Below are 21,209 nucleotides of genomic sequence, written 5' to 3' on the forward strand. Positions count from 1 at the left end.
CCTTTTAAAGGGGTAGTTCACCATTTTTTTCTTTCAAATCAACAAGTACCAGAGATTTGTTATTTACTTCTCTGATAGTACTTATCAGCTGCTGTATGTCCTGCATGAAGTGGTATTCTTTCCAATCTGAACTTTTTTATTGGAATTTTCTACTGCTCTGGACAGTTTCTGACATGGACAGATGTGGCAGCAGAGAGCACTGTGTCAGAATGGAGAGAAAACACCACTTCCTGCAGGACATACAGCAGCTTAAAAGTACTGGAAGACGAGATCATTTAATAGAAGTCAATTAAAAAATCTCTGGCACCTTCTGGCACCAGTTGATTTTTTTTTTTTTAATGAACAACCCCTTTAAGTTGTTACTGTCACTTTAAACTTGTCAAAAGTAATGATTGGTCAGGGTCTCAGTACAAAGACCTCACCAATTGTTAGATAGCTGTGTTCTTTACTCCCCAGCTCATCGTTCGACCTGACTAATTGGAGGATATGGGCTTCATGTAAGTCTATGGAGCTCGTTTCCTGTAACATCTCCTGCTTGTATATCCCCCTTCCCTCCATCCATTCCCTCCTTGTATACCCCCCTTCCCTCCATCCATTCCCTCCTTGTATATCCTCCTTCCCTCCATCCATTCCCTCCTTGTATATCCCCCTTCCCTCCATCCATTCCCTCCTTGTATATCCCCCTTCCCTCCATCCATTCCCTCCTTGTATACCCCCCTTCCCTCCATCCATTCCCTCCTTGTATATCCCCCTTCCCTCCATCCATTCCCTCCTTGTATATCCCCCTTCCCTCCATCCATTCCCTCCTTGTATATCCCCCTTCCCTCCATCCATTCCCTCCTTGTATACCCCCCTTCCCTCCATCCATTCCCTCCTTGTATATCCCCCTTCCCTCCATCCATTCCCTCCTTGTATACCCCCCTTCCCTCCATCCATTCCCTCCTTGTATATCCCCCTTCCCTCCATCCATTTCCTCCTTGGTTGAACTTGATGGACATGTGTCTTTTTTCAACTGTAGAAACTATATACAGTAAACTGTATGCAGCTGGGATCAAGTGGGTGTCAAAGACCCTTTTATAACTTTTTATAATACAAAGAATATTTTATTTGCTGTAAGCAGAATACCCCTTAATTTATGTAAAATATGTCACTTCTTTCTTCTGTAATTCAGTTACATGTAACCTGTCAGTGACCATCCTGGACGTGTCCATTATAAAATCAAGTTTCAAATCAATATCTGAAACTCTTGATTATTCTCTGTCAATATCTTGAAGGGAACTTTTCCATACGGGGAGAAGAAAGCCATTTTGTATACTGGATCAATAGTCTTAAGAGCAGAGCCTATTATAAATATTGTTTTGGTCCACAAAAAGGAAGGGTCTGAGCACTTCAAGGTGCCGAGCAATCCATTGTGGGGAAATGTTTTTGATCTGAGTGAACAGTTTTGCCTATTTTTAGTTTTTCAGATGTTTTGTAGGATAAGGTATATCATTGCTGGTAATTCTCTTATTATCACAAGCACTCGGGAAGCTGTTGAAGGGGCAACATAACTCTAGTGAACTGCCTGGCAGGGGAATCTTACAGGACAACCCATAGCTTCTGTATGGGATCCAGCTGTTTAATCACTGGTGAATGATTGTAAGAAAGGACTCCGGCTTCATCCCTTATAGAGGTCCCTGGTTCTTTAGTAAAGCATTTACCTTAATGATTATTTCTTGATGTTTCTACTATTAAAAAGGTATTCCACTCAAACATAACTTTTCACATGTTGCTTCCCAAGTTGAGACTATCAATTCATTCCATACTTGTTATTATCTATTCAGTCTCCTTTCCCCAGTTCTGAGCTGCTGCTTTCTACTGAAAACACAAAAATCTGTGTGTGAGTTTTTCTCTCCGTCTTCTGGGATGGCTCATGTAAACAAGTCTCTGGTAGGCTTTATCTACAACTTTGTGTCTTCTTTGTAAAGGTAAATCTCAGGTCAAGTTGCTGATTAACACATTGCTACTAATACTCCCGGTTTTACAAAGTTGCAGATAGGGACTTGTTTACATCAGCCGTCTCAGAACGGAGGGGGGGGGGTTAGGGAGAAGCTCACGCATAGATTTATGTATCTTCAACAGCTCGGAACTGGGGGAAGGAGACTGAATAGATGATAATAAGTATGGAAAGAATTGTTAGTCTCACTATGGGCAGCAACATATGAAAAGTTTGAGCAGAATATCCCTCTAAGGGACTCAGCCTCTCTTTGTGATCATTTCTTGAGACTTGTGCTTTTTATACACATCAGCAAAACAAGTGGCACTTCAGTGTAAAGCATGGTTGGAGTCTCCACTGGGACAAAAGGCAAATTATAGACTACAATAGATAACCTAAAGTTGCTGGGACCCTAGAATTACCAAATAAAGTAACCACTTAAAGGGAACCTGTCACTTTGAAAATGCAGTCCAGTCTGCAGCCATCATGTTATAGAGCAGGAGGAGCTGAGCAGATGGATATATAGTTTTGTGGGAAAGGTACAAGGATAACTTGTCATTTATTCTTGTAAATAAATAAATGAGCAGCGATTGGACCATCAGCACAAAATAACACGGGGATGGGGGAACAGGTTTGTCTTGTTTCTCATTATTAGAGATGAGCGAACCGGGTTTGGGTTTGAGTCCATCTGAACCCGAACGTTCGGCATTTGATTAGCTGGGGCTGCTGAACTTGGATAAAGCTCTAAGGTTGTCTGGAAAACCTGGATACAGCCAATGACTATATCCAGGATTTCCACATAGCCTTAGGGCTTTATCCAAGTTCAGCAGCCACCGCTAATCAAATACCGAATGATCGGGCTCGGATGGACTCGAGCATGCTCCAGGTTCACTCATCTCTAGTCATTACTTATACCTGTCTGCGGAAAATCTAGGATGGATGGATAGATAGATAGGAGATAGATAGATAGATAGATAGATAGATAGATAGACATTTATATTATCTGGATATTAGATGGATAGATACATGTTGAATAGATAGATATTAGATGAATTGTAGTTTTAAAAGAAAGGAGATAGATAGATAGATAGATAGATAGATAGATAGATAGATAGATAGATAGATAGATAGATAGATAGAGATAGGAGATAGATAGATGATAGATAGATAGATAGTTGAGAGATAGATCGATAGATACGAGATAGATAGATAGATAGATAGATATTAGATAAATGAATGATGCCCAGATAGATAGATAGATAGATACGAGATAGATAGATAGATAGATAGATGATAGATAGATAGATAGATAGATAGATAAGAAATAGATAGATAGATAGATAGATAGGCGATAGATAGATAGATACGAGATAGATAGATAGATATATATTAGATAAATGAATGATGCCCAGATAGATAGAAGACATATATTAGATGCAGGGCCCTATTTGCCACTAGGCACCCGCAGGACACATTTCTTTTTTTATTTAATTTTTTTTTTTTTACCCCCTCCGCCGCCCCGCCTCTGACATCCGCGCCCGGGTGGTGCGGGGGGGGGGGGGTGGGGGTGGCGGGGGGTCAGTCGGGCGGTAGGAACGGAGGCAGGCTGGGAAGGAAGGTCCCCCTATGCAGGGCCGGCGTGAGCTTCCAGCACAGACTGTCACACAGGCCGGAAGCTCACAGTGCAGCCCCGCGATGCCCGAACTTCCCTGCTCAGCAGCGGCGTGATGACGTCACACGCACGCTGCTGAGCAGCGTCCCTCTGCATCCCCCCCCCCCGCTGGTCCCTCTGCATCCCCCCCCCCCCCGCTGGTCCCTCTGCATCCCCCCCCCCCCCCGCTGGTCCCTCTGCATCCCCCCCCCGCTGGTCCCTCTGCACCCCCCCCCAGCTGGTCCCTCTGAACCCCCCCCCCCAGCTGGTCTCTCTGCCCCCCCCCCCCGGCTGGTCCCTCTGCATCCCCCCCCAGCTGGTCTCTCTGCGCCCCCCCCCCCCCGGCTGGTCCCTCTGCATCCCCCCCCAGCTGGTCTCTCTGCGCCCCCCCCCCCCGGCTGGTCCCTCTGCATCCCCCCCCCGCTGGTCTCTCTGCGCCCCCCCCCCCCGGCTGGTCCCTCTGCATCCCCCCCCGGCTGGTCCCTCTGCTCCCCTGCCACCCCAGCTGCCCTCCCATCTTCTCCCCCTACTCCCCCTCCCCCTGTCGCCCCAGCTGCTCCCCCTGTTACCCAGCTTCTCCCCCTTTCCCTGCCACCCCTAGTTGCTCTCCCTCCCTGTCGCCCCAGCTGCTCCCCCTGTTACCCAGCTTCTCCCCCTTTCCCTGCCACCCCTAGTTGCTCTCCCTCCCTGTCGCCCCAGCTGCTCCCCCTGTTACCCAGCTTCTCCGCCTTTCCCTGCCACCCCTAGCTGCTCCCCCTCCCCCTGTCGCCCCAGCTTCTCCCCCTGTTCCCCAGCTTCTCCCCTCCCTGTTAACCCGACTGCCCCCCTGTCGCCCCAGCTGCTCCCCCTGTTCCCCAGCTTTTCCCCTCTGTCGCCCCAGGTTCTCCCCCTGTCACCCCAGCTTCTCCCCCTGCCACCCCAGCTGCCCTCCCATCTTCTCCCCCTGCCACCCCTAGCTGCTTCCCCTCCCCCTGTCGCCCCAGCTGCTCCCCCTGTCACCCCAGCTTATCCCCCTCCCCCTGCCACCCCATCTTCTCCCCCTGTCGCCCCAGCTTCTCCCCATTGCCCCAGCTGCCTTCATCGCCCCAGCTGCTCCCCCTGTTCCCCAGCTTCTCCTGCTCCCCCTGTCACTCCAGCTACTCCCCAGCTTCTCCCCCTCCCCCTATCACCCCAGCTGTTCCTCCTGCCATCCCCAGCTGCCTCCTTTCCCCAGTTACCCCCAGCTGCCTCCCTTCCCCAGTCACCCTGCTCTGCCCGCCTGCAGACGAGTTGTGGTCGGAGAAGTCATCATGATGGCTGCACCAGATGGAGAAGAAAGAAAAAAGTGAGCGACGGCAATCGGAGAAGACGTCACCTGTGAGTCATTAGTAACTGCACTGTAATCACTTCTATAGTGTGCAGAGCCTGTGTACCATTGGGGTCTAAATGGGTCAGTGTATGGTTTGCGGTAGTGTACTGACAGCCCTGCGGTCACTACAGTACACTAGCACAAACTTTTAAACTAGAATGCAACTACAACAGCTGCAGGTACTAAAACTCCCAGCATATCCTGAGGGCTGCAGACTTTCAGTACATGCTGGGAGTTGTAGTGCCTGCAGCTGTTGTAGTTGGGTCCTATACACTAGGTGCTTTGTGGGAGATCAGAATACATAGATTTGTGGGGGCTCAGTGCAGGGAAGTGACCCCAGAACATCACTAATAACATCTCCCCCTATCCCCTATTAGTGCTGTTCTGGGGTCTCTTCCCTACACTGAGCCCCCACAGATCTATGTATTCTGATCTCCCACAAAGCATCCAGTGTATGATGCACCTAGGACCCAACTACAACAGCTGCAGGCACTACAACTCCCAGCATGTACTGAGTCTGCAGCCCTCAGGATATGCTGGGAGTTGTAGTGCCTGCAGCTGTTCTAGTTGGGTCCTAGGTGCATTATACGACATATAGGAATACATAGATCTGTGGGGGCTCAGTGCAGGGAAGTGACCCCAGAACATCACTAATAGGGGATAGGAGTAGATGTTTTTGTTCTATCCCCTATTAGTGATGTTCTGGGGTCACTTCCCTGCACTGACCCCACAGATCTCTGTATTCTGATCTTCCACCAAGCCTCCTAGGACCTAACAGCTGCATGCACTACAACTCCCAGCATGTACTGACAGTCTGCAGCCCTCAGGATATGCTAGGAGTTGTAGTACAGTGTAGACAGATGTATTGCTGGACCTTCAGGGCTGATGGTTGTCACCCACAGATTGCAGCCACCAGGAGACTCTGCACACAGTCATTACAAGGTTGTCCTCTCAGAGACTACAACTCCCAGCATACCCTGAGAGCTGTATAAATGGAGGGTGTTCTGAGATTTGTCACAGATACAGATAAATCCAGGAAAGGAGCGGGTCAGCATGTCGCGTTTCACTGGTTCTATATTGGTGGGCCCCAGGTGCCCCAGTCCGACACTGGACAGAAGCTGTCCCCAAATTAAGTCCCCGCCCTCCTTCCTTCCTCCATCACGTCTGATGATGAGAAGAGCGGGCATCAAGCAAAAGGGCACAGTACTACTGACAGTCGGGGGGTGCCGCTCAGTAGTACTGGGTGCTGGAGTGCCGGCCTGCCAGCTGTGCCAGGGTATATACCATGCATGTAACCTGCCAGTGCCGAGGGGAAGGGGGCACTAGTTCGCCGGGGGGGGGGGGGGGGGGCGCCTCGGCATGCAAAGTGCCTAGGGCAGCATGAACTCTAAATACAGGCCTGATTAGATGGATAGATAAATATTTAAATGATTGATAGATAGATAGATAGATAGATAGATAGATAGATAGATAGATAAGAAGTAGATAGATAGATAGATAGATAGATAGATAGATAGATAGGAGATAGATAGATAGATAGATAGATAGATAGATAGATAGATAGATAGATATTAGATAAATGAATGATGCCAAGATAGCTAGAAGACATATATTAGATGGATAGATAAATATTTAAATTATAGATAGATGATAAAAGATAGATACTAGACAGATTTTAAATCTATATTAGATTAGATACTTCGATAGATACATAGATAGATAATAGATAGGAGATAGATAGATAGATAGATAGATAGAAAAAAGATCAGACAGATGGTTCGATAGCTGAGAGATCACCATGTATGCAGATCACATCTATCACATCCTCCCCATGTGGTTACATGCATGCTGTCTATATGTGATCAATCAAGAACCTGGTTATTGTAATTAACTGGATAATCCCAATATTACAGCCACTCGGATCTAGTAAATCTCTGGACCACTGGCTGTATAACATATAGCAGAGTCAAAGAATTTTGTGCAACTTTGCTCCTGCAGCAGGTGCATGGGTGTCTTCAGGCATTTAAAGGAATGGGACAGTTGCAGAAATGTCAGCAACCAATCTTTCAGATGTGGCTATAACCTTACAAGTATCTGATACTATATATTAAGTTACTTATCACTGATCCCTCATCAGACCCCATAACTAGGATTCTCCAACCCTAAGTATTACAGGTCCTAAGTATTACCCCCATTATACTCAGGTACATTCCTGCATCTCTGGTAGAGAGAAGTGGTGTCCTGGGAGAGAGGAATAATCTCCGCTCATATGGCTGCCCCATTGGAGAACCAGATTCTAGAACTACAAAGTTCGTATATTGCTTTCTATACCAATCAAATACATGAGATTTCCCATTTGATAGAAATCCTCCAGAATTTATCAACTTAAGTTCAGACGTCCCACAAAAAAACGATATTGTCCAACATTATCCATCCACATGTAGTCGGTACCATATGGAGATAAATGAGAAGAATACTGAAAGCTCAGCAACCACCCAGACGCAGGAGGCTGCAGGTCGTGTACAGGTGTATTATAAATATCCCCTATAATTTAGTATTATTCCTTATTATACTTCAGCAGCTGCGGAACCTCTTTTACGTTTACCATTAATTGACACGAAACGCCCTGATTCTTTCCCATAGTTAAGGTCTGCAGCATGCGGGATGCGGATTATAATGTTTTGCAGGAACGCATGCATTTATATTACTGCAACTGCTGAAGAACCTCTTCAATACCTGTGGTTTGGCTGCAAATTAAAAAAAAATTTGTAAAAAAACAAACTAACAAAAAACATTGGTTTTACCATGACACATGGATTTTTACAGCAATATCAGAAAGTCGCAGTAAAACCTCATGTGAACACAGTCTTAATGGGCTTCATATGTACATCCAGGGACTCGCACATTTGGATGTATTTAGTGGAGTGATATAAAAATTGACAGTGATTAGCCTATTGATTCGACTATTGCTGCGTTTACACGAAACGATTATCGTGCAAATTCGCACGATAACGATCGAATTCGAACGATAATCGTACGTGTAAATGCTGCGAACGATCAAACGACGAACGAGAAATCGTTCATTTTGATCTTACAACATGTTCTAAAATTGTCGTTCGCAAAAAATTCGCAGATTGTTCCCTGTAACTAGTCGTTCGCCGATTTAACCAACATGTGCAAGGATATACCCGCAAATCTTAGAAATTTGGCATTTTATACCTAAGAGGTAGTAAAAGAGTGGAGGATGCAGAGAACAGCCTCCCTGCAGAGGTGGTACAAGACAGAAATCAGGCTGGATACTTACGAAGGAGAAGGATGCTTGTCCTGCTGGCTCACTGGCATATCGAGCCAGGATAATTCTAAGTAATCCATGTGCAGGGGAGATGGAGGATCCTCTCTGGACAGACAAGACCCCAAGCTGTGAAGTGTCTCCAGCACAGTGAGATGGGAGAGCCGGACCACTCACACCCCCTCCTCCCTCCTCTCTTTGGATTTGCATAGAGAGAGCGCTGTAAGGGGGAGATGGGACACATAATTGCAGACACACACAGGCGTCTATAGGGAAATATTAACCGGCTTAATAGTAATAATAATTACAGCGGATAAATTAGCAGCATCCCCCCTCCCCCAACCAACGTATGATTTTTTATGGCAACATCTACTGTCACTTATAATCCCATCACTCAGACAGTCTATAGACTGTGATATCATTGGCGTCTATATATCTTAAGTAGTCTATTAGTAGTGGAGGCGAGATTTTTAGAGTCTGGGAATTCCACCATAGTTGTGAAAACTGTGCGCAATGACAGAGGTAGCAATAGGGCTTTCACACATTTGGAAGAAGATGCTCCCAGGGTGGTTTAAAAAAAAAAGCAATTGAAAAAAAAGAAGACAGCATCGATTTCTAGTACATGTGGTTACAACGCAAAATCATAACCATGAGATACATGTATAGATATGATAGATAATACATAGACAGACAGATGGGTAGTAAATAGACAGATAGACAGACAGAGGGGGAATTGGTTGTGGAGTATGGGCTAATAAAATCACTGGTCTTTAATTTTTTAACCTTTGTCGTAATTTTTTATATATATATATATATATATATATATATATATACCTATATAGAGATAATAGATACATAGATAGAATAAATTCTCACAGCATTTAGGTTTAAATTTAGTTTACAGTGGTACCTTCCCTCTCTCACCTTCCAAATTATAGCAGATCCACTTCAGGCTGGGGCTTGCATTAGGGGACAGGACTGTGGAGGTAATTCTAGCTTGTTGTACTACGCTACTGCATTATGGGGATCTGCAGTTCCATCCTGTATCTACAAACTGCGGCTGTGTTATCAGGTTTATGCCCTTACTATACATTATACTCCACATGCTAAAATTTTCTAAATGTTTGTTTCATTTCTTTTATATGTTATTTAGAAAAAAAACATTATTTTTGGGGTGTGGAACCAATTGTCTGCATTTCTATGATTTCTTATGAGAAAACTTGCTTTGGTTTAAGAGTGGATTTGGATTACATGCATGGTCCCGGAACAAATTATGCCCGTAATCCAAGGGACCACTGTGTATTCATAAAATCAACTATGGAATGGCTATCCGCAGGATAGACTATGAATAGTCGATCAGCCGGGTGCAGACACCAGCACCCCTCCAGCTGTGTGGTGCCCATGCAACACTGAGAACGGAGAACACAGCCAACTGTCTTCCACTCTGCTCTTGGTGTATTGTGGGCGACGAACAGGTGATTGTCAGGGGTGGCAGTGTTGGCGTTCAGCCAATTAATTAAAGTCCTGTGGATAGGTTATAAGTTGTTTTTTTAATGGAAAACCCCTTTAAGAAAGCTTTTGTTTGAGTCTGCTGACACTATTAGTTCTAGTTACATAAATAGATAGAGATATAGACAGATAATAGATAGACAATAGGGGGGAGATTTATCAAACATGGTGTAAAGTGAAACTGGCTCAGATGCCCCTAACAACCAATCAGATTCCACCTTTCATTCCTCACAGGCTCTTTTGAAAATGAAAGGTGGAATCTGATTGGTTGCTAGGGGCAACTGAGCCAGTTTCACTAATACACCATGTTTGATAAATCTCCCCCTAGATCTAAATTCATAAATCATACAGATTTTCCATTTTTTCCATTTTCCATTTCCATGAAGAGCTGGTTGCTTTGCTCATTTACATTGGCTGTAACTGTAGTGGCATATAGGGATGGGATCACAGGCAGATTACTGGAGACAATTCAGGTCACTCACAAGTTATTTTAAATTATTCTTATGTCATTGGCCAATAGGGCCCTCCAGCAAAATGTGGAAGGAGGGAAGGAAAGGGGGGGGGGTTATCAGGGCTTGTTTTGTTGGCATATAAAGTTTTTTTGCGGGGACTTTTCTGTAGTCACTTTTGCATCTCCTCCTCCAAAAAAGCATGGTTTAGGTGTTATGCATTTTTGTGCACAGTTATTATATGTGACTTTTTAAAAAGTCCCCAAACTTACTCTACTTAAAGGGAACCTGTCACCCCCCGTGTCGGGGTGACAGGCTCCCGACCCCCCGTTAGAGCCCCCTATACTCACCTAATCCCGCCGGGTCCCGCTTCTGGATTCGGTCGGGTCCCGGAGATCTCAGCCGCTGCAGCCCGGCGCGCGCGCTGAGAGATGAGTCCAACACTCATAGAGAATGACGGAGCGCTGGACTCTCCTGTCATTCTCTATGAGTGTTGGACTCATCTCTCAGCGCGCGCGCCGGGCTGCAGCGGCTGAGATCTTCATCACCCGACCGGATCCAGAAGCGGGACCCGGCGGGATTAGGTGAGTATAGGGGGCTCTAACGGGGGGTCGGGAGCCTGTCACCCCGGCACGGGGGGTGACAGGTTCCCTTTAACAGAAGGCATACAAACCAGACATTAAAGGTGCACTGAAAAAACTGTGCAAAGACAATGCAAATGACCGCCAATCATCAAGTGTCCTGCCACTATATGTAAAAGGGCCCTAAGCAATAGTAGTGTGAAGAGCTGCATGAATCTCCCCATAGATGCCCAGCAGGCTCTACATGCCACATACAACAGCCTGTATACTGCTTAGAGTTAGATATTATGTATTTAATAGTAATATATTGGTACCTTGGTTTAAGAGTAACTTGGTTTTGGTTTAAGAGCTCACAGTTTTTCAAAATTGTGACTTGGTTTAAGAGCATTGCTTTGGTTTAAGAGCTCCCTGTACTGGGTGGGAGCGTGAGTGGGGGAGGGGCATGGTCTGCATAGCCTACAGCCCTGTACTCTGACCCAGGAAGTCTCCCTCACCTTCAAAATCATAGCAGATCCACTTCAGGCTGAGGCTTGCATCAGGGGACAGGACTGTGGAGGTAATCTCACCATAGCTGTAACCCCTCTTTCCCCGGACAGAGAGTGCTGCTATACTGTATCCACATCTGCCCTGCTCATTCCTTCATGCTCCCTGCTGTCTCTGATTGTCCTATGCTGAACACACACCCCTTCTTCATTGCTGTCATGTGACCACACAGACCTCTGACAGCAGCCCTGCTTCTCTATTCTAACCTGTTGTACTACGCTACTGCATTATGGGGATCTGCAGTCCCATCCTGTATCTACAAACTGCTGCTGTGTTATCAGGTTTATGAACTTACTATACATTATACACCACATGCTGATTGCTGTACTGTACAGTAACCTATAATATCACATATTCAGCTGGTAATAAATGTTTCATTAGTTTTACATGTTATTCAGAATCTAAAATCATTATTTTTGGGGTGTGGAAAGAATTGTCTGCATATCAGTGATCTATTATGGGAAAATTTGCTTTGGTTTAAGAGTGGATTTGGATTACAATCGCGGTCCCGGAACAAATTATGCCCGTAATCCAAGGCACCACTGTATAGTTCTTTCTAAGACACATTATAGCAGATCTTCAACCCAAACTCACATATTGCAGTATATGAATTAATAAGATAATAGGGCAAGTCAGATCATCAGATTTATTATATTTGTATATTTGCTTCTCAGTAAACTTTTATTGATATAACACTCAACACATAACACACAAAATAGCAAATCTAAGTTGCTAATCTGACAACCAATATGGCTGCACTTCCTCAAGTCATATTTACCAAATTGACCCTCCCCAATAAAAAAAATGCCAATATAGGTCTCCACATTAGTGAAAAGTCCAACAAACCAAATGTTTTTAGCAGGAACATCTGAATGTCTAATGTGTATGGGGGTCTCCTGACTCCCCCTGACTCATGTTGTTGGGGGGGGGAGAGAAGGATCAGGAATGTTGGTTCTCAACTGCCTGATCCTCTAGGTCAGGAGTAGGGAACCTTGGCTCTCTAGTTTTGGCTAGCTTTGTGCATAGTTGCCAGACACATGACTGCTCATTCTGTTGCTGGTCCTGTTTTTGTTGCTCATAACAACCAATCATAATTGGGATTTCGTTTTAACAGAGAGGTGCAAGAAATAAAGACGGCACTCTGGTTGCTATGTAAGAAAAGAAAGCTGAGCTCTGGTTGCTATGTGACAAATGAAAGCTCAGCTCTGGTTGCTATGTGACAAATAACATTTGGGCTCTGGTTGCTATGTGACAAATAAAATCTGAGCTCTGACTGGTTGCTATGTAAGCAAAGAAAGCTGAGCTGATTGGTTGCTATGGGTAAAAGTATATTTTTTGTATACAGTTTTGACAATCTTCCCCACTGTATACTCAAATTTGATTGTATTAAAGGGGTATTTGTATCTGAAACAGTAATGACGTATTGCTAACACATGCTATCACTTTATGATCGGGGGGGATCCGACTTCTGGAACCCCCATAATCCTTGAAAGGCCCATTTAAAAAAAAAAAAAGTTTCAGATTGTGGGGGGTTTGGACCATTAGGACCTCACAATGGGGTCCCAAGTATTACAGAGTGGTGAGTCAGGCATGTGTGCCATAGCTCCCTACATTGTCTATGGAGCAGCTGACAGTAGTTTAGCGGTGTACTCGGGCCACCTTTGGCAGCTTCATAGACAATAAATGGAGTAGTGTTATTGTGGGGGCCCAGCAGTCGGACAACCATCTCCCTCCCAATCTGACGTTTATAAGTTATTTTAACTTGGAATATCCCTTTAATCATATACAAACAGCACACATCATCTACTTATATATGTGACAGGACTCTATTATCTACAGTATACATATGGTACATAAGGCTCTGGTACATTATCGATCCTATATGTATACAGCGGTGGCTTCAGCTGCCATCTCAAAAGTGGGTCAGGCTCATCCCTTCCAGCACATCATATTTTTAGCCTTATTAACAAGATGATTTGAGAGGCAACAGATTTATCCAGCTCTGTATTAGGCCGGATTCACACAGTGCAGACGTGTTACGCTATTTTAGGCAGTGTTTTACAGCCGTGTCCATATACTCAAAGGTAATAAAAAAAATAAATAAATATAAAAATTATAATAGTAAGAAAAAAATTACAATCCACATTTGCACACTGCACATTCTGCTCTATTGTAGCGCAAAATTACTTTAATCTTAATAAAATCAGTGAAACATAAAGGAAACTTTTTTTTTTCAATGTATCTTGATGCTTTACAGACCAGCCAGCTTCATTCGCTTCTATGGGGATGACCTGCAATACAGTGTACAGACAGACATGGTGCTGGAAAAGCATCAAACCTTCTAATTCTTTACAACCCAATAAATAATTAAATATCTGTCTTGTTACAGTCACGATAAGGAGAGCTCATAAGTATTAAAGAGATTTCCAGGCAAAACTTATTGGGATAGGTTCCCAGTATCAACCAGTTTTAACGCCCCAGCCCCCCCACTGATCAGCTGCAGCACCAATATATACTTACCATAATGGAAACACAAATAGCTTATTACAACTCTGCCCTCTGGTGGCCAGATGTATTATTACAGCTAGTTAACAAAAATAGGTTAAAAAAAAATACCAAAAGTATACATGCATCTATGTGATCTAATGTGCATATTGGAAATTGTAGTTTCACAACCCGACTATTCCCCCTTGCAGTGTTCAATCACTCAGGATTGTGGTAGGAAACACTATTTAAATAATAAAGTGCTAAAGGTACAGGATTTGTGAGATGCAGAGAAATTGCATCGAAAGGCTACACAATAATAATAAATAAATAAATTGTAAAATATTAAAAATTAACAAAAATAAAAATAAGAAAATAATTCTCCAAATTTGTAGACAATAATAACTGAATAAAATTAAAATAATATAAATTAAATAAACTGAATCTTAACATATAATAAAACTGCAAACCAGACCTGAAACAGTGAGCTGTTTGATATGGTAATTCGATGCCATATCTTATAATAAAAAATACTAGTAATATTTTTTTTATTTTTGCAACTATTACTGCAGTACAAAAAATTTTCATTTCCAAAGAAAATTATTCTGTGTAAAAAAATATAGGCAAATATTATCCATTAAATGAAATTTACTTACATATTTGGTCTTTATATGTCTGCAGTGTTATATAGAGGTTTGTTGTTGGATGAAGCACAGTGTAGAATCCACTGACCGCTGTCACCCCGATGCTGGGCGGCTCCACGTGGGAAGGTGCTAATCCAATTAGGGTATATTAACCAACAAGCATGGTCCAGATTCTGTTGGGTCCACTGCAGGATGTCCAATCATTGGACCCGGCGATGGCAAGAGGGCTATTATGTCCATCAGTGAAGACTAATGGGGTCTTTGAGTCCATCGCTCTTTAGGGGGTCAATAATCTTACCAGTCCGGGGTGTAAGAGTGAGGGCTTGGAACACACCTGAGAAGCCTTCCTGCAATATCTGCATGTAGGGTTGTATGTGGAGCCACCATGTCAGCCCGGTATGTGTTAGTGAAAGTTTACATAGGGCTATTCCGAAGCAGGTCAGTGGGGTGAGATGTTAATTCAGGAAGGGATAATCCTGGAGATTAAAGTTACCTCTGGGAGATGAGGGGCCGCTGGAGCTTTATGCTGAGCCAGCCACTCAGCCCCCACCTGTACTGCTAGCATGCTGCTCACTCATTATTATACCTTACCTATAGCACTGGCATATAATGCTAATACCGCACTATAGTACCTAAAAATGACATATTATAAATAAATCCTCCCCACCACCAGTGTGAAGTATAAACTCCTGTAATAATCTGACGTGAAGCTTTTACACAGTATAGTCCACTGTCTCTTTATTTCACTGGTTTATCTGGTTAGGTAAGATACATGTTGAATCATCCCCCCTCCTGGAGACTAACAATCATTCCATACTTGTTATTACATTATCAGTCTCCTTCCCCCAGTTCTGAGCTAATGCTTTGTGCTGGACACAGAAAACTGTCTATGAGCTGTCCACTCCCCCCTCACTTCAGAGAAGGCTGATGTAAACAAATGCCTAGCCAGCTGTCTCTGCACTATGTGATGCTGGGAGTTAATCTGAGGTCAAGTTGCTGGTGACCTCACTCTGATTAACCCGACATTACAGAGTACAGATACAGCCTGCCAGGGACTCTGTTAACATGAGCTGTCTTGGAAGGGAGGAGGGGGGGGGATCAGAGCAAAGACGGAGAGAAAAGCTCACACAGTGTTCTGCGTCTTCAGCAGAAAGCAGCAGCTCAAAACTTGGGAAAGGAGACTGAATAGATAATTACAAGTATGATGGGGGATGATTCTACATGTATTTTACCTGAGAAGATGACCCCTTGACTGAGCCAATAAATACTTCAAAAACCAATAATGCCTTCAGACCCATATGAGGTCTTTGTTTTTGTTTTTTGAGACACCACTAGGGATGGTCCGAATCTGCCGAGGTTCGGGTTCGTATGAACCCGAACGCTCGGCATCAGATTCCCGCTGTCTTCCCGCTCCGTGCAGTGGGTGGATACAGCGGGAGGACCGCCTGGAAAACTGGGATACGGCCTATGGTTATGGCTGTATCCCAGTTTTCCAGGCGGTCCTCCCGCTGTATCCTCTCCACGGAGCGGGCAGACAGCGGGAATCATTACCGAGAGTTCGGGTTCGTACGAACCCGACCCGAACCAGGTTCGGACCATCCCTAGACACCACTTGTACATGTTTCCATAAAATATGCTGCAAAAGCGGAAGGTGAAATTGAAAAAAAGGAATTTTTCAAATTTCGGGTGGGTGTTTTACGGCGTTTGATGTGCGGTAAAACTTATATAACTTTGTTTAGATCCTGATACCAGTGATGTAATAGAACGGTTTATAGAGCTCCTGATACCAGTGATGTAATATAATGGTGTACAGAGCTGATACCAATGTTGGAAAAGAATGGTGTACAGAGCTGATACAGGTGATGTAATAGAATGTTGTATACAGTAGGTCCTGACACCAGTGATGTAATAGAATGGTGTACAGAGCTGATACCAGTGATGTAATAGAATGGTGTACAGTGCTGATACCAGTGATGTAATAGAATGGTGTATAGAGCTGACACCAGTGATGTAATAGAATGGTGTACAGTGCTGATACCAGTAATGTAATAGAATTGTGTACAGTGCTGACACCAGTGATGTAATAGAATGGTGTACAGTGCTGACTCCAGTGATGTAATAGAATGGTGTACAGAGCTGACACCTGTGATGTAATAGAATGGTGTACAGTGCTGACCCCAGTGATGTAATAGAATGGTGTACAGTGCTGACACCAGTGATGGAATAGAATGGTGTATAGAGCTGATACCAGTGATGGGATAGAATGGTGTACAGTGCTGACACCAGTGATGGAATAGAATGGTGTATAGAGCTGATACCAGTGATGGAATAGAATGGTGTACAGAGCTGATACCAGTGATGTAATAGAATGGTGTACAGTGCTGATACCAGTGATGTAATAGAATGGTGTACAGTGCTGATACCAGTGATGTAATAGAATGGTGTATAGAGCTGATACCAGTGATGGAATAGAATGGTGTACAGTGCTGATACAGTGATGTAATAGAATGGTGTATAGAGCTGATACCAGTGATGGAATAGAATGGTGTACAGTGCTGATACAGTGATGTAATAGAATGGTGTATAGAGCTGATACCAGTGATGGAATAGAATGGTGTACAGGCCTTTGCTAGGTCTCTGTGGCTACCAGGTCTCGGCTAGGTACCATGCGGATGGATGTATAGACACATGTACTGCATTTATCTGTATGAGAACTACACTTACAATACTGTCTATACTGTACTGCAGTTTCATCAACCGCTTGCTTTAGAAGAGGACAGCGCATCCTGCGGAATGATAAATACACTCACTCAATTGCTCAAAAGGTCCAATCTATGCAAAAAATAAAAAAGGGTAAAAACAGATTTTGGCACAAAAAAGAGCCCCAGCTTCATAAAAAATTACCAAAATTAAATGACTGTATTTCCCATTTCACTGTACAACTTTTTTGGTTTTGCCGTATACCTTATGGTAAAGGGTAGGGTGTTATTACAAATCACATTTGACAACAACAAAATGTGTAGGAAAGAAAGAAATTCAAAATGGAAAATTTTAGTTTTTCCAGAGAACTTTGACTCATATGGGGAGATTTATCAAACATGGTGTAAAGTGAAGCTGGCTCAGTTACCCCTAGCAACCAATCAGATTCCACCTTTCATTCCTCACAGATTCTTTGGAAAATGAAAGGTGGAATCTGATTGGTTGCTAGGGGCAACTGGGCCAGTTTCACTTTACACTATGTTTGATAAATCTCCCCCTATACAATGGTGTAATGGAGGTGTTCCATGCTTCTCCCATGAGCTATTCTAAACCTGTCTGCCTCCTTTCAGTTCTCTTATAATGTTTCACATAGATCTAAACCTGTGTCTTCAGGCAAATCGACGGTTACAGACATAAGGGACCATTGCTGAAGCTGCGCACCATGGCCGCACTCCAGCAGATTACAAGCTCACTTGCAGAGTGGCATATGGTATACACAAAATCCCTTCTATCTTGTTAAAGGATGTACCTGTATATCAGGCATGTGACCGGGAGCCGTTTACATCCCTCATATCCTGCCCTAGTGGCCTATTTCTTACGCAAAAAGATATGTAGCCTCCCCCTGTTCCCTGATAACTTTACAGAAATATACTGGTTTAGAATGAGCAAATGGTTTGTCCAGGGGACTTTTTATATGGAAAAGTGCCAAAAATGTTGGTCCTCTGCACAAGCAAGTGCCTGCTGTGCCGATTACTGGCCGTGCAGCAGTCCCTGGCTCTGCCAGAACGGCCATGGCAGCAGGGCACATAAGAACACCTTGTGAATAATAGGGTCTTATTTTTGCTGTTTGCAGAGGTGGTAAAAAAAATAAAAATAAAAAAATAAACAGCAATGACAGTTTTCTAAAAAACTGCATTGTGCAATTCCAGCCTAAATCCAGCCAATTCCAATTCAATTCCAGCCTAGGGTCTATTTACAGGGAAAGATTATCTGCCAAACATATGAAGCCAAAGCCAGGAATGGATTTGAAAAGAGGAAAAATCTCAGGCTTTCCTTTATGACCTGATCTCTGTTCATAGTCTGTTCCTGGCTTTGGCTTTAAAACTTTGGCAGTTTATCTTTTTGTGTAAATGGACCCTAAATCATCTAGTTTAGCCCAATTTGGCTTGAACGAGATACAGACGAACCTCTTTGAGACAACCAGCCAAAACAGCATTATAAAGTGGTCTTTTGTGGGGGACATCTAAAATCTGTTATAGGAAAGCTATATATTTTACTAAAGGGATTTTCCAGTGCTTAAAGTCCAGACATTGCTTTACCTTCCCTCATAGCTCCTGTTCATCTTCTTCAGATCCTCTGATTTTCATCTTTTTCCTGCTCCTGAGATAAGAGAATGACAACTCAGCCAATCACTGGTCTCCCATCTTGTCCAGTGATTGGCTGAGCAGGCAGGTCCTGCCCTGAACTCTCATCTTTGAAACAGGAAGACCGGAGCGTTGAGGGACCAGAAGGAGCCAAAGGGAAGCTGCAGGGGATCAGCTGTTAGATACAGTGTACCATGATCCATGCAATACCAGAATTTTTTTGTAACGCCTTTTCTAGAGATGAGAGATTTTACAGTAATTACGAAGCGAATCGCTTCATTATCTCTGAAATCACTCCTTCCCTGGTGCTGGAAAAAGCTGAATACAGTCCTGGTAAGGCTGGGTTCACACAACGTTTTTGCACTCTTGGAAAAAACGGATACATGTGTGTGCATCTGTTTTGATCAGTTTTTCCATTGAATTCCATTATAAAAAAAAACAAAAAAAACTGATCCGCTTTGATCCTTTTTTTTCAACGTATACAAAACGTAGTCTACCTCATATGTGTCCGTTAAACAAAACGGATGACGTAGTCAACCTTATTTGTGTCTGTTAAACAAAACGGATGCTTTTATTTTTTTATAATGAAATTCAATGGAAAAACGGATCAAAACGGATGCACACACATGCATCAGTTTTTTGCAAAAACGTATGAAAAAAAAGGGTTTGCAAAAACGTAGTGTGAACCCAGCCTAACTGGTAGAGGTTTCAGGACTTGATCCAGCTTTTGCATTAGAGGAGCAGCTATTCGCTTCGTTATTACTGTATCCTTCCGTCGCTCATCCCCAAACCTAAATGACAGCATCCGGCCTTACTATGGAGCATAACGCTTAGTGGAAAGAAGCTTGTAAACTATATGATCACTTAGACCAGGGATGGAGAAGCTGCAGCCACCTGGCTGTTACAAAGCTACACTTCCCATCATTCCTGCACATTAGCTGTCCAGGCATGATGGGAATTATACTAAAATATTCGCCTGTAAGGAACTGTATGGAAGAGTGCAGCATGGAGCAAGAGAAGACTACAATCTTACCACTGAAGACATGAGCTTTACACTTCCAGTTTGATTTCTGGTTAGTTGACAAAATCACTTTTTAACATGTTAAAAAAAGCAGGAAGAGGGCATTACCACAGATGACAAAAAATTATAAGCTTCTAATAGGCAGAAGAGAGGCCCTCCATGTCCTCCGATAGGTCAAGGTGACTGAAGCGGGATCCCGTTTTCTTACAACATCCTAAAATATCCCAGCTCGTCAGAATATGCAAAACACATGGGGAGGGGAGGCCAAGATGAGCAGAGATTACTAAGGGATCAGTTTAACAAGATGCAGAGGATCAGCAGAGAGTTTATCTTAGGTAATTAGTATATAGGCTAGCAGCGAATAGGGCCACTAGTGGAACGGATTCTGGGGGCTCAACATACAGCTTGATGGAAACATTACCTATCCATTTACATTATTAGGCCATGTTCACACAATGTAGGTTCAGCACTAATCCTGGCCGTTGTTGCAACGGCCGTGATTGGTACTGAACTTACGTTGTGCTAAAGGCTGAGGGAATCCCGGCTGGAGTGTACACACACATGGTATACACTACAGCCAGGACCCCTAGCGGCGCCATAGAAAACTGACATGTCCGTTTTCTGCGGCCGCTATTCAGTGAATAGCCGCCGCAGAAAACCCTGTCAGTACACACTATGGTGTGCAGTGGGGAGTTCTGATGGGGGCGTGCACTGATGTGCCCGCATAAGAACTCAGTGGTGCAAAAGATCATCCAGCTGATGATCTTTTCTGAGACTGGCCGGGTCACGGGATTATTTTTCTGCAGATGCCTAACGCAATACAAATGAGGACATGTAAAACAGGGATGGGGAACCGTTGGCCCTCTAGCTGTTGCAAAACTACAATTCCCATGATGCATGGACAGCCAAAGGTTCCCCATCCCAGAAGTAAAAAAAAATCAAGATCACCAATAAATGTGTATTCCCAACTGATGTATCATTAGGATATGATAGAACACTGATGGGGGTGAGACCTCTACAATCATAAAGTAATGGCATAGCCTAGAATACTGCCCAATGCACTACACATTGGGAGAGATTTATCAAACATGGTGTAAAGTGAAACTGGCTCAGTTGCCCCTAGCAACCAATCAGATTCCTCCTTTCAGTCCTCACAGACTCTTTTGAAAATGAAAGGTGGAATCTGATTGGTTGCTAGGGGCAACTGAGCCAGTTTCACTTTACACCATGTTTGATAAATCTCCCCCATTGTGTCTGAAAACATAAGTACAGATGTAACCAAGGGGAATAAAAAAAATAAATAAATAAATATCAGACTCCAAACCGGAGGGAAAAAAAAATCTAGACATCAGACTAGACTCCTGTTTATAAC

The 21,209-nt window shown here is 43.6% G+C and overlaps 1 protein-coding gene across 1 annotated transcript in view; it reads right to left on the bottom strand.

Annotated features, from left to right (window-relative positions):
• LOC138802977 (estrogen-related receptor gamma-like) overlaps window positions 1–8,321 on the bottom strand; it is a 33,468-nt gene extending 25,147 nt beyond the window's left edge. The window contains exon 1 of the mRNA XM_069986776.1: window positions 8,279–8,321. Within this exon, the coding sequence (XP_069842877.1) occupies window positions 8,279–8,316 (38 nt within the window). The 5' untranslated portion in view covers window positions 8,317–8,321. The remainder of the gene's footprint in view (window positions 1–8,278) is intronic.
• Window positions 8,322–21,209: the final 12,888 nt, after the last annotated feature.

The sequence above is a fragment of the Dendropsophus ebraccatus genome, chromosome 10 (genome assembly GCF_027789765.1).
Source record: "Dendropsophus ebraccatus isolate aDenEbr1 chromosome 10, aDenEbr1.pat, whole genome shotgun sequence".
In the NCBI taxonomy this organism is placed as follows: domain Eukaryota; kingdom Metazoa; phylum Chordata; class Amphibia; order Anura; family Hylidae; genus Dendropsophus; species Dendropsophus ebraccatus.